Source organism: Cucurbita pepo, chromosome 7 (genome assembly GCF_057944985.1).
Source record: "Cucurbita pepo subsp. pepo isolate OVF chromosome 7, ASM5794498v1, whole genome shotgun sequence".
NCBI classification, from domain to species: domain Eukaryota; kingdom Viridiplantae; phylum Streptophyta; class Magnoliopsida; order Cucurbitales; family Cucurbitaceae; genus Cucurbita; species Cucurbita pepo.
The window spans coordinates 3,114,673-3,128,085 of NC_141804.1; the positions used below are offsets into that span (position 1 = coordinate 3,114,673).

General features: G+C 36.5%; 1 protein-coding gene across 1 annotated transcript; it reads left to right on the forward strand.

Annotated features, from left to right (window-relative positions):
- Positions 1-4,174: 4,174 nt before the first annotated feature.
- On the forward strand, positions 4,175-5,830 carry LOC111798177 (cyclin-D3-3). Its single transcript, XM_023681178.2, has 4 exons — positions 4,175-4,766; positions 4,837-5,038; positions 5,155-5,285; positions 5,388-5,830. The coding sequence occupies exons 1-4, from the start codon at positions 4,338-4,340 to the stop codon at positions 5,625-5,627; spliced, it is 1,002 nt and encodes a 333-aa protein (XP_023536946.2). The 5' UTR covers positions 4,175-4,337; the 3' UTR covers positions 5,628-5,830.
- Positions 5,831-13,413: the final 7,583 nt, after the last annotated feature.

The following is a 13,413-nucleotide window of genomic DNA, read 5'->3' on the forward strand; positions in this document are numbered from 1 at the left end:
TGAACCTTTGTAGCCAACAAATGATTACGACCAACCTCTTAAGAACCATCATCAATGTCCCAAAAATGATTTCCATCCTACTGAAAATCATTAATGGACATGTTTGAAATGAAAGCAGCTTAGAGGAAGAAACTGTTGAAGTTGATAATAGGAATTGTTGTTAGAGGTAAATACAAGTAGCAGAAGAGAAATGTAGTAGGCAAACAGAAAGAAAGACATTAGGTGTTAAAGCCTGAGTCAAGGAGTTGAGTGCAAAGCCTTAACAACAGTGGAGATAGATATATTATTGAATGCAGACAGAGAAGTTAACAGAAGAGACCAAAGTGTTTCAATTCTCTGACACTCACAATAGTTAATAGTCATTGGAGTGAGTAGTAATTATATTGCAATCTTGATTTCAAGAACTTATATGTATATATATATATATATGTTTTTCATGCAAACATGGAAGCAGTAGATGCAGAAAGCAGCAGAAACTTTAGAACAGGTTATTATGTGTTTAGAACTATCATGTTATTGTTCATAGTGGAGGCACAGAATGGATTTTAGAGGAACAAATGATGCATACAATGAGATTGGAAATGGTAATTATTTCCAGAAGGATTGAATTGACACAGTTGTTTTGTTCAGAATCAGAAAAGAAAAGATTAGTGATGTTGAAAGCATGAAATTCCCAGAGAGCAAAGCAGAAAATTTCTGACACCTCTTTAAATTGGGTCTGTTGGATGAATGAATGGGACACAGCTGGAATGGAATGGAATGGAATGGAACAATATTAAGATCCTTAGCTACATATTTCAAACCCTAATTCCTCATTGACCAAGTCAAACCCTGGACTTCCAACCTCCACCCAGTAAAAAAGATGGATTGCAGCTTTTAGAAAAGGGTATTGCATTTTTGTTGATGGAAAGATGTGTTAGTAGCCTGTGTGTCTGAGTTGAGTAACCTCTGTGAAGCAAGCAAGCTGAGTAACCCCTTTTCTCACCTTTCCTGCTATGTCCCACATTAGTTGAGGAGTAGAACAAATCACCATTTATAAGGATGTGGAAACTTTCTCCTAGCAGACACGTTTTAAAGATTTGAGGGGAAGCCCGAAAGGGAAATCCCAAAGAGGACAATATCTGTTAGCGGTGGATCTGGATCGTTACAAATGGTATCAGAGCCAGACACCAGATGATGTGCCAGCCTTCTCGCTGTTCCCCGAAGGGGGGTAGACGTGAGCCAGTGTGCCAGTAAGGATGCTGGCCCCCAAAGTGGGGTGGATTTGGGGGTGGTCCCACATCAATTGGAGTAAGTAAAGAGTGCCAGCAAGGTCGTTGGGCCCCGAAGGGGGGTGGATTGTGATGTCCCACATTGATTGGAGAGGAGAACAAACCACCATTTATAAGGGTGTGGAAACCTTCCCCTAGCAAACGCGTTTTAAAGCATTAAGGGGAAGCCCAAAAGAAAAAATCTAAAGAAGATAATATCTGCTATCGGTTGATCTGTGTTACATTTCCCTTTTGTTTTGTTTCTTGTAGAGTGAGCCCTCGTTCCTCTCCCTCTGTGTGTTCATCGTTTCAGGCTATATATTGCTTCTTCCAACTTAATGAAAAGGAAAAGAAATCAGTCCTTTCGTACGTTAAAGCAGCAGCTATCGTCTTTAATTGCTAGCTGCAAATACTGTAACACCTCAATACTTCAAAATCAATTCAAACTCTTTAACTTTCTTTAAGATTACTGAACATTTAGGAATATTTCTTCTATTAATCCTAGCTGTTGGTACCAGAATCCAGTCACATTTAGACTCGGTTAGGGTGATAGATAGCGGATGCCGTAAATGTTGAGTTGGGTTAGATAGCGGATGACGTGCCCAATTAAGTTTTTAGTTTAAGCATTCTTGTGATTTTATTATATATTTGTTTTTATAGATTAATGTGTGTTTGTTGAATAACTCGGAGTTTATAAACTTTCTACATTTGTTTGAATAACTATGTATTGTGGACGAATATAGGTTTTTCTACATAATTAAGAAAAATAGAACAACCCAAAAATTCACTCCAATTTTACCCAAAAACAAAGTGTTCGATCGTAAACCAATTTCGAGTTACTTGAGTCAGCAAAGTTGCTACCTATTTTAATATGAATTTATGTTTAACGGAATCCTAAATTTTAAAAAAAATATTGAATAAGTCAAAGACTTGTTTGACTTATTAGTCCCTTATAAAAGTTTAAATAGAGATTACATTCTAAAATTAAGAGACGGAACACTACTTCATTGTTATAAGCTATGAGAGATTATTCTCGGAGTGGATAATATCATACCATTGTGAAAGTTCACGGCTACTCTATTACATAAAAATCTTGTATTTTCACTTTCACCCTAGTGAAAAAAAAACTTTTTTTTTTTTTTTTACTATTATTATTATTTGTGTTTTTTGTTTTGTTTTTTTTTTTTTTTTTATGTCTGAATTTGGTGGATATTTTACCTTTTGTTTTGCTTTTGATCCCATTGAGGTTAGGTGGGTGCTGTAAAAATAGTAGCCCTTCAATCTTATTTTTCTTTTCCACCGCATCATAAAAATTTATTTCAATTTAATGTTCATGGAATCTCTAACTTTTATAGAAATACCAATAAAATTTATTTTTATTTATCTATATTAAACTCATTTTAATTCACGACATTCATCGATAATTATGTTACTTATTACTCGTTTCTAATAGTGAAAATTATTCTCACATACCAACACAAGTTCTTCGACATGTTATGTCCTTACGAAGTTATTCATAAAATTTTTATAATTGACAATAAGATGCACCTTGCTGATATAGATAGTGATTTTTAAATTTTAAGTATTTTTTTGTCATCATATCAATATTTATAAAAAAAATTAACATCAAAATACAAAAGAAATAAATAGTATTTTCTTGTGAACTTAATAGAATAAATCTTCAAACAAGATAAAAAGATATTCATAATTACACTATAAATTAAAATCTAAATATTAGTAATTCTAATTTTATTATAAAATAAAATTTGCAAAAAATCAATAATTAATATAAAAAAAAAAAAAAAAAAAAAAAAAAGAACGCAAAAGGTGGAAATCGAATTCACCGAGATTATAGGTAAAGTGTAGCATGGATGCGAGTGACAGCTCATTTCTGAATTTATTTTTTTCAAAATGATATTAATTAATCAATTTATAATAAAAAACAATAATAATTTATTTGAATTTTTTTTTTTTTAAAAAGAAAAATTGTTAATTGGGTTGGGGAGTGCAGAGGCTGAGAAAGCTGAATTGTTTTCACTTTTTGAAATTTGTTTTTATTTTAATTTTGTTTTTTATTTTAATTTATTTTCACGTTGTATCGAACCCTGTGCGAGTGCTTCCTTCCTGGCCACTTTCTCTCTCTCCCCCCCCCCTCATAATTAATAATTCCCATATTATTACATATCATTAAAAAAATAATACAAATCAATTACAAAAAATGTAACGCTCCAGATCCACCGCTAACAGATATTGTCGTTTTTTAATTTTTTCTTCCAGACCTCCCCTCAAGGCTTTAAAACCCGTCTACTAGGGGAAGGTTTCCACACCCTTATGAATCGTGATTTGTGGGGCGTTACAAATGGTATCAGAGTCAGACACCGGACAATGTGCCAGCCTTCTCGCTATTCCCCGAAGGGAGGTAGACACGAGGCGGTGTGCCAGTAAAGACGCTGGCCCCAAAGGGGTTGAATTTGGGGGCGGTCCCACGTTGATTTAGGAAAGAAAGAGTGTCAGCGAGGACGCTGGCCCCAAAACGGGGTGAATTCTAATGTCCGACGGGAGGAGAACAAACCACCATTTATAAGGGTGTGGAAACCTTCCTATAGGAGACGCGTTTTAAAGCATTGAGGGGAAGCCCGAAAGTGAAAACCCAAAGAGGACTAGATCTGGGGCGTTACATATACCAACAAGTTGCATCTTTATTTTCAGTGGCTCGGTCGTAAGAACTCTATGATTTAACATGTTTTGCTCGACCCCTTTAAAAAATTTTCCTAAGATATATATATGAGTGAGGCCAACACATGCTAGATCGATTTGTATAGATATGTAGAGATAGTTTTCACTCCGAGAGTTGACGTTAAGCCTAGTTGTGTTAGGGCAGCAGCAGATTGAGTAGTTTGAATACTTTTTGGTGGGCCAAGCGGCAGCTTCTAAAACCTACCAATAAAATCCCCTTCTACCCTTCACTCGAAGCTTACAGCCATGGCTCACCATTGCTCTTCTCCGCCACTTTCCTCTGTTCTCTCTGTTTCCTTCTCTCACGCCCTACAATGAACCACAATCTCAACCTCTTCTTCCAAGAAGGAGATGGCGCCGCCGTATGCGCTTGATGCTCTGTTCTGCCCGGAGGAGCACTGGGAGGACCAAGAACAAGAACAAGAACAACAACAACAACGTTGTACTAATTTAACAAACGAGGATCTGTTCTGGGAAAACGATGAACTAATTTCTCTTCTTGCTCGTGAGAAGCCTAATGAACTCTTTCAAATCGTTCAGACTAACCCTTCTCTCGCCGCCGCCCGACGAGCCGCCGTCGAGTGGATGCTGAATGTCAATACCCACTACTCCTTCTCTGCTCTCACGGCAGTTCTCGCCGTCGATTACTTCGATAAGTTCTTGTCGTTTTTTCATTTTCAAACAGATAAGCCATGGATGTTTCACCTCGCTGCTGTTGCTTGTCTCTCTGTTGCTGCCAAAGTGGAGGAGACCCATGTGCCTCTTTTGTTGGACCTTCAAGTATGTTTACAATAACCCATCTGCTAAATCGTCGGATTTTGAATATATTCATGATTCAATCTCTGTATAGGTTGAAGACAGTAGATATCTGTTTGAAGCCAAGACAATCAAGAAAATGGAGCTTCTTGTGCTCTCTACGCTTCAATGGCGGATGAATCCTGTTACCCCATTTTCTTTTGTGGATCATATGTCAAGAAGGCTTGGATTCAACGGCCATATCTGCCGGGAAATTCATTGGTGGTGTGAACGAACTATTCTCTCTGTTATTTTAGGTAAAAAAAATCCATTCCTCTGTTCTAATGATTTGTGTTCCTTTAACGAAAAACACCCATAAAAGTAAGCAAAATCAGTGTCTTTTTGAATCACTCGTTTCTTACTTAACTTGCAGAGTCAGATTTCATGTCCTTTCTTCCTTCTGTAATGGCCACCGCCACAATGCTGCACGTTTTCAAAGCAATGGAGCCCCACCTCGACGTTGAATACGATTACCATCTTCTTAACATCCTCAAACTCGACAAGGTCGGTATTTCCCATTCTAATTCCGACCCAAATCGCCAAATCCAACAAATCGATTTGTCGGATAAGTTATAACCAAGTTTTTGATGCTCTGTTTCAAAACAGGGGAATGTTGAGCAATGCTGTAAACTAATCTCGGATGCATCGAGAAGAAACAGCCACCATTTTAAAAAACGCAAATTTGGGTCGGTTCCGAGCAGTCCAAACGGTGTCATGGACGTGTCATTCAGCTCCGACAGCTCGAACGACTCGTGGTCGGTAGCTTCGTCGGTTTCATCCTCGCCGGAGCCATTAACAAAGAAAAACAGAGCATTGGATCAAAATTTCGCCGACATTCCTCGCTAGATCCAGTTTTTTCGTTTTCGTTCCCGTAATCCTTGTATGTTGAATAAGAATTAAGATCAATATTTTCTTGAATTCTGCAAGTTAAATTGCCTAACCATCTCCGCAGTTTATGCCCAAAAAACGCAGAGATGGTCGGCATTTTATCCGGATGCATAGTACATGAGAATATAAAACAATGAAGAACAGCAGTTTCAGAGCTTCAATGATGTGTTTGATTTCCTCCATGGCTACGATGAACCGATCATAAAAATCAAATTTTTACAAATGGGTTTGGCTGGAAACGAATCAAAATAAAACATAATTTGAGGAAGAATGAATCAAAGAGAGTTGCTTTTTGTTTGCATGTGAATGGGGGGAAGAGGGAAGAAGATTTTGTCGGCCACTTGGGGGTTGAGATTTGCAAGACATGATTTGGGGTTTAATCTGAAAATTTGGTAACGACAGCCATTGTGTTTGAAAAAAATGCCTCAATCACTAGGGACCATTGAAGCTTTGGTTGATCACCCACCTCGCCCTTTCCCAGTTTTGGTTCTTGAAATCGCACCTACCATTTGGACACTATGGTCCCCTGTGTTCTTCTGTTTGTCTTCCTAAAAGTACTACAATTTTGGTAGCGGGACAACACACTCTTGTGGTAGAATCACAATCGCACTCTTATGGTAATGGGATAACGATTGTGCAGTACATGTTCTAACCCAACGAACGAGTTAACCGTATGGAAGTTGAACTTTGCAGACAACCTTGATATAAGATCGAGTCTTGGGTCACATTTGAAAAAAAGTGTTTAAAAAAAAAAATGTAAACGAAGAAATGCATTGAAAACAAAAGAAATCAATGTATAAGCAACAACCACAACTTTGATAGCATATAACCAGAGTAGAACGAATTGACAACTAGTACATTTTGGAGCATTTTAGTCATATAGACATGATTTTGGTGACTGATTATACACCCCCCATATTGATAGAACATGAAAACAAGTAAAAGATGTTTGAAACGGACATGCAATCATGAACAACCCGTTCTCGATAAGAATAGCCGAGACATCCGAAATGGATATCAAGAGTGTGGGGGGAGTGCGACAAGTGGAGATGGATGAGTATCCCTCTCAACAGGGAAAGAGTTAATGATGGGTAGAGGCATTTATTCTCAAATTTCCAAATCCAACCAACTCTCCTTCTAATTCAATGCTCATTCCAACTATTTAAACAAAAACATTAATAAACAAAAGAACAACTCATAAACGTACTTTAATCGATCGATGTTAACGTTAAAATCTATATGAAAAAAAAAAAGCATGATCGAAGTTTGAAAAACCAAATTCAAAAAGCAAATCCATAAAAATGAATGTTAAAAAAGAATTAGAATCAAAGTGAGAAGATTCATAAATGTTATAGCTTTTTATTTTGAATCCATAAATGTTATTAACTTAGGATATGCTTTTCGGAAGCTTTAAATGTAAAAGAATCATGAATGTGAAGAACTTTTCCAAATATTATTTAATTTACGTTGTTGGGACAGGGAGCCAAACATATTTGGAAAATATGTCGTAAAGATATGATATATATATAGATATATTTGTTAGATTATATCAGGTAGGTAGATTGTACATTTATCAATAAAACCTTTAGCAAATATTCCTCCTTGAATTTTCTCTCATGTTCTTTGTGTTCATCTTGATCGAGTGTGTGCGATCCTAACAACTGGTATCGATCCTAACATAATATTTTTTCAATCTTCCCGCTCATTATATTGACTAACCCAACATTTTAATTTGAGTCAATGCAAAGGGAAAAGAAAAAAATATAAAGAAATATCAAACAATTTTGCTTTTAAGAGTGATGTTTTTTTTTTTTTTTTGGGGTTTGCTTTGGATAATGGGAGAGGGAATTTCAACTATAAAAGGATAAAGATATGAATGTTTGACCCTTAAAGATGAGAGAGCCTAGAATCAAATACATTCTTCACTCAAATCCCTTTTTTTCTTTATATTTTCCTTTTTCGATTCATATTCTTTTGAAAATAATTTATCTCGAGCTTAAATGTTGACATCTTTGATTCTATGTCTAAGTTGTTTTACCATCAAAGTTTTCATAAAAAAATTATCTGAACTTTGAACTTTGATAAAAAAGAAAAAGAAAAGAAAAGAAAGTAAATCTGTTCATTAGAATTTCGTTCTAAAATTGATTGTTAATGCATGATTTTCTCTGATTTATACGATTTCTCTAATCGGAAGAATTGATATAATGTGATGTCCCACATTGGTTGGGAGAAGAACGAAACATCCTTTGTAAGGGTAGCATACGCGTTTTAAAATCTTGAGGGGAAGCCCGAAAGAGAAAGCTCAAAGAAGACAATATCTGCTAGTGATGGATCTAGGCCTTTACAAATGGTATCAGAGCTAGACACCGGACTATGTGCCAGCGAGTAGGCTGTTCCCTGAAGGAGGATACGAGACGGTGTGCTAGTAAGTACACTGGACTCCGAAGGGGGGTGGATTTGGTGGCGGTCTCACATCGATTGGAGAAAGGAACGAGTATCAGCGGGGACGATGGGCCCTGAAGAGGTAGATTGTGATGTCCCACACTCGTTGGAAAGAGAATTAAACACCCTTTATAAGGACGTGGAAATCTTTCACTAATCGACGTATTATTATTATTTTATTTTTTTCATGGTCAAAAAAATATTTTGCAAGTTTAATTTTTAATTAATTTTTATAAATTTTGAACATATTTGTTTGCTTTGAAATAACTTAAAAAGGAAAAGATATTCACCTCTTCTTTCAATGTACATTCTTTTTGATGTTTTCTATAAAATTGAACCACGATAATGACAAATATTTCCAAATATATTTTCATTAATAATTGTTATAATTCCTTTAAAAATATAAAAATTATTAATTATTAAAATTCTTGTCTCCCAAGAATTTCTAGAAAACACCAAAACATGACATTGATGAATACTATTTTATGGTCTCGGTCCTACTAGAGATCACTTGATTTTACCTGAAAAAATAGTAAGGAAAATATCCAGTAAGTAACCTTATGGTTGGGGTCGGAAAATGCACGCACGTGTAATGTTCAACATGACTAGCGAGACCTAAATCTATGATTGACTTTTGACTATTCTTTAATTTTCAGGTATAATAGTATGCATAGTACTTCTGTACACACGATCCATGTACTCCTAGACTTGGTTACGAGCTTGCATAAAAGAAAGAAACAAGAATAAATAAAATATCATAAATGTATGTGTCTGTACAATGCATGATTGGACAAGTAATCCATAACTAAATAATCATACAACTTGCACGATGTCACACTACTCAAAGAGCCATTCAAGAATATGGTGCAATGAAAAATATATACATGCTTAACAAAATGTTAATATCTCAGGAAATTAGCAACTATATCCATACATGATCATACACGCTCGTGATTGGCTTTTAACATTTAGCATGACTGATAAAACCTAAATTCATGACAAACCTTTGATACTCCGTTTGCTCTCGAGTGTAATTGAATGCATAGTAGTTGTAAGGCATAAAAGCATTAGATTATCTCAAGGGGCTTAGAATAGAAAGGGACAATTCAACACAAGTAGGGTGACGACCCCATTCCATTTAACTTATCTATTTGTAGCCTCTTCAACTCATGAATGCATTGCTTTTGTATATTTGTTTTATCTTCGATTGGCCCGAGACAGATGACTTAAATTTAGGACCTTCATTGAAATTTTATAGGTAATATTTGGACGGTATGGATTCGATACCTTCATTGAAATTTTATAGGTAATATTTGGACGGTATGGATTCGATACCTAATGACTTGAGTAAAGCTTTCTTAACCATTGTCTCACGCCTTAAGGATGACTTTAATTTGATTATGTACTCCTTTTTTATTAAATTGAGCTGACCTATTAGATCTAGTAGCTTAAAATAGCTAGCAACTCAAGAATCGAACATACTCATACCCCAACTTAGCACTTAGAGCATTGGTTAGGTGATTTCGGCTCGGCCTTATAGACTAGTCGGCAAAATTCCACCCTAAATTATTATTCATCAATATACATAGTGTATGTGCGGGCCCTTGCCGCTCAAAGACTTGATTAACTCTAGGGTTCCAGAGTGCGAACTTCTAGTTGTCCCCACATTGTACCACCATAAAAAGAGTATTGTCCCCAAGTAATACACATGTCATGAGTCCCTTAAACATAAACGACAAGAACATACTTGTCACAATTCAAATTTCAAAGTTTCAAAACTCGAATTGGGACTTATAAGACGAAAGCAGAAAAAAATAAAAAAAATAGAAAAAAATGAAAATCCGATAGAGTTTAAATCAAAATAAAAACAACACAAAAATTAAATACAAAATAAAATTCATTTGTAAGACAATGTTGCTCAAATTTATGAGGGGGAAAATGGGTTTGGGATACAATTGCAAAATGTAATACAAAAGACTCAAACACGAAGACAAATTGACATTTCGAAACTACCCCTGTGACCCCTCTTGAATGCTCCTTCATCTCGAACGATAACCTGCAAACACTTGAAAAAAGGTTGGGGTAAGGGTTGAATATGTATATATATGCACATAGTAAGCAACCTACTTATAAGCTCTCATCGCATCCATAACCTAGCAAGTGACCATGAGATTCACTCTGACTTTACGTGTATTCCTCTTGCTGAGCTTTGCCTACGCAGTAGTAACCAATATTCGAAGATGAGGCACTACCTCCATATATACCAAGTGGGGAAAACATGGTGTGTGCCAACTTGTTTGTCATTTATGGGAAATTAGCTAGCAAATCCATTCCACCGGCTATAAAGCTACCCAAGGTTCGGGGATGGTACCTCCGGTATGTGCCAACTCCACTGGCTATCCACGTGATCAACGCCCTTCAATAGGACGGATCCTCCGTGTAGGGTACCCGCATGATCAATACCTACTACAAGACGGATCCACAGCACTAGGTAATCTATCGAACCATTGACTCACACATCCCTAACCAGCCTCCTGTTTAGCTCAACGATATGAGTGGAAAGGGAAGTGAGGGTCCTGAGGGTCCTCAACACTATACCAATAATTATCGGCCTAAGCGGCTACCCCTTTGTTATTCATTTGGAAGTTTGTTAGGTTCTTAAGTACATTTAGGCCGTGTAAATCTCATCTCTCATTTCTAGGGGAGCTGAACCAAATTTTAGGCACATGAATCTGGACCTCTAATCGCTCACGATCTTAGAGTGCAAGGTCTACTAGAAATGTACTAACCTAGGTCAAACATATAACCCATATTAATTGTAATGCTCTAATTTTAAGTGAGTTCTCTCATGCATGCTTTGCTAGGAAGATTTTTTTATCACCTAAGTACGAAATCCATAATTTATATTTCAACTTAATCCTGTCTAAGTATGAGGCATCACCTAAGTACGAAGTCCATAATTTATATTTCAACTTAATCCTGTCGGAAGAAGTATGAGGAATCACCTAAGTACTCCATAATTTATATTTCAACTTAATCCGGTCAGAAGTATGAGGAGGTCTATTAAATTCTTAGAGTGACTAGATGACTAAACACGAACTTCTAACTCAAGGTTGCTATGTTGACTCCTCGAGTCTCTTAGTCTGAGAACACTCTTACCTTTGCTTAAGGTGCTCGCCTTGAACTAAGTAATCATCTAGTCAACCTAACTCTAATGCCCTAACACACTCTATAGAAAGAACGAGCTCACACAATATTTGAGAGATAATGCCCAACAAATGCCCAACAATCATCTGACCAAGCACAAATTACAACAACTCATCCTTCAAGGAAAGGCATATAATACAACATCCATCAGCACAAATCACAAGGAGGAAAGACATATAATACAACATCCATCATATCATAAATCTCATAAGTGGTAATTTCTTACCTCCATATTGCCCAACTCACATGCATATAAGCAAGCTAAAATGCATAAAACAACATGCTATTCAACATTACATACTCATCCAAAGAAGAAGGAATTCAATGGTAGGTGCTCCAAAAAGTTCTGAAATGGAACGAAAAACAAACAAAGGGAGGTCGAACAGATTACACATGCACCAACCTACACCTACACACGCGTAAAAAGAGATGAATCACAATAGTCTATATATGGTTGGATGAAAGTCCCACATCGACTAATTTAGAAAATGATCATGAGTTTATAAGCATGGAATACTATCTCGTATGAGGCCTTTTGGGAAAGGCCAAAGCTCAAAGTGGAGCATATCATACCATTGTCGAGAGTCGTATTCATCTAACCTATAGAACCATTTCCGTGAACATTTCACCTTAGAACACTACGCCGAGTTGTGATCAATTTTGGTTCCATTATTTCACACACTATAATACAAAACTTCAGCTTCCCAGTTGGAACCAGACATTAAATATAAAACAAAACCATTCAACAGTTCATATTACATTACATAATCCATACTTCACTGCTTCGAATCAGTCATCGTTCCTCTCTTTCCCCTTACCAAAAATCGCATCCTTAGCCGAACGAAGAGTATTCGCCACAGCAGCGGCTGCACTACCCAACACCCCACGCCCTTGGCTATCATCTCCTTGCTTTCGAGTTAAATGCACAACCGTTGTCCTTTCATTTCTGGGCTCCTCGCTCTGCCCCGGCGGTGACCGCTCATCGACTGTTTCAACCTTCGTCTCAATGGCTCCTTCTTCATTTATCTTCTCGGACACCTTCAAACAAGACACAATTAGAGGAACTAAGTTGGGTTATGATCATTAGTGATCGAAGATGTAGGAATGGCAAAATTAATACCTGCGATTGGTGCATGTTGTGGAGCTTCCAACAAAATTCAAACGCTTTACCAAGAGATGTTCATGAGTTTCAAAGGGATGGAATGAAATGTTATAATGATATAATTTGGTTAATTTAGGGATGGTGCGGTAGACACGTACGGGATGTGGTGTCAGCTGCCTAGTTACATCATGAAGGAGACACCCAAAACGTGTAGACACATGGCTATGTACTTGTAATTTCAAGGAACCATCTGGGGGAAATTTTTTTTAGATCCATTCCGTCGTTGCCATGTTGTGAGATCCCACATCGGTTGGAGAGGAGAACGAAATATTCTTTATAAAAGTGTGAAACCTCTCCCCAACTACAATGTATTTTAAAAATCTTGAGGGAAAGTCTGAAAAAGAAAGCTAAAAAAATGACAATATCTGCTAGCTGTTAGCGTGTGACGTTATATTACAGGATGGTTTTATACATTTTTTTCCTATTTTCTCCTGCATGTTGCTCCACCAATTTGACTCGATTTATGCCCAACATTTTATAATGTTGAATAATTCTTCGCTTGTTTAACAGGTAAAAAAAACCTAATCGTGGAAAAAGGCGCGAAAATTCCTACTTGTATGTTTGAGAGGAATACAATGGTAAATAAAACGTCTAGCTCTAAAATACCCTACCGAACTTAGAAAAAAATTACTTAGTCGTGGAAAAAAGCTCGAGAATTTTTACTGGTATATTCGAGAGGAATACAATGAAATAGGGATAAAAGTATCAAAACATCATTAAACTATAATAGAAATATTAAAAACTATTTATGAATGACATTACTCCATGACCTCTCCTAGTGTAATCGGGTATAAAGCTCTTGCATTTACTTGAAAAATGTTAAATATAGGATGAGTATTTGAAATAGGAGTGACCTGATTGTTCAACATACTATATGTATCATCATTGGTGGGACCTAATTATATGGCTGTACCATGGGGTTGAATGCATAAT

Excerpts from the sequence above, each read along its gene's own strand:
- LOC111798177 (XM_023681178.2), top strand. The coding sequence starts at position 4,338 with ATGGCGCCGCCGTATGCGCTTGATGCTCTGTTCTGCCCGGAGGAGCAC. Across the intron at positions 5,039-5,154 it reads TATTCTCTCTGTTATTTTAG|AGTCAGATTTCATGTCCTTT; the intron begins GTAAAAAAAATC and ends CTTAACTTGCAG. Across the intron at positions 5,286-5,387 it reads ACATCCTCAAACTCGACAAG|GGGAATGTTGAGCAATGCTG; the intron begins GTCGGTATTTCC and ends GTTTCAAAACAG.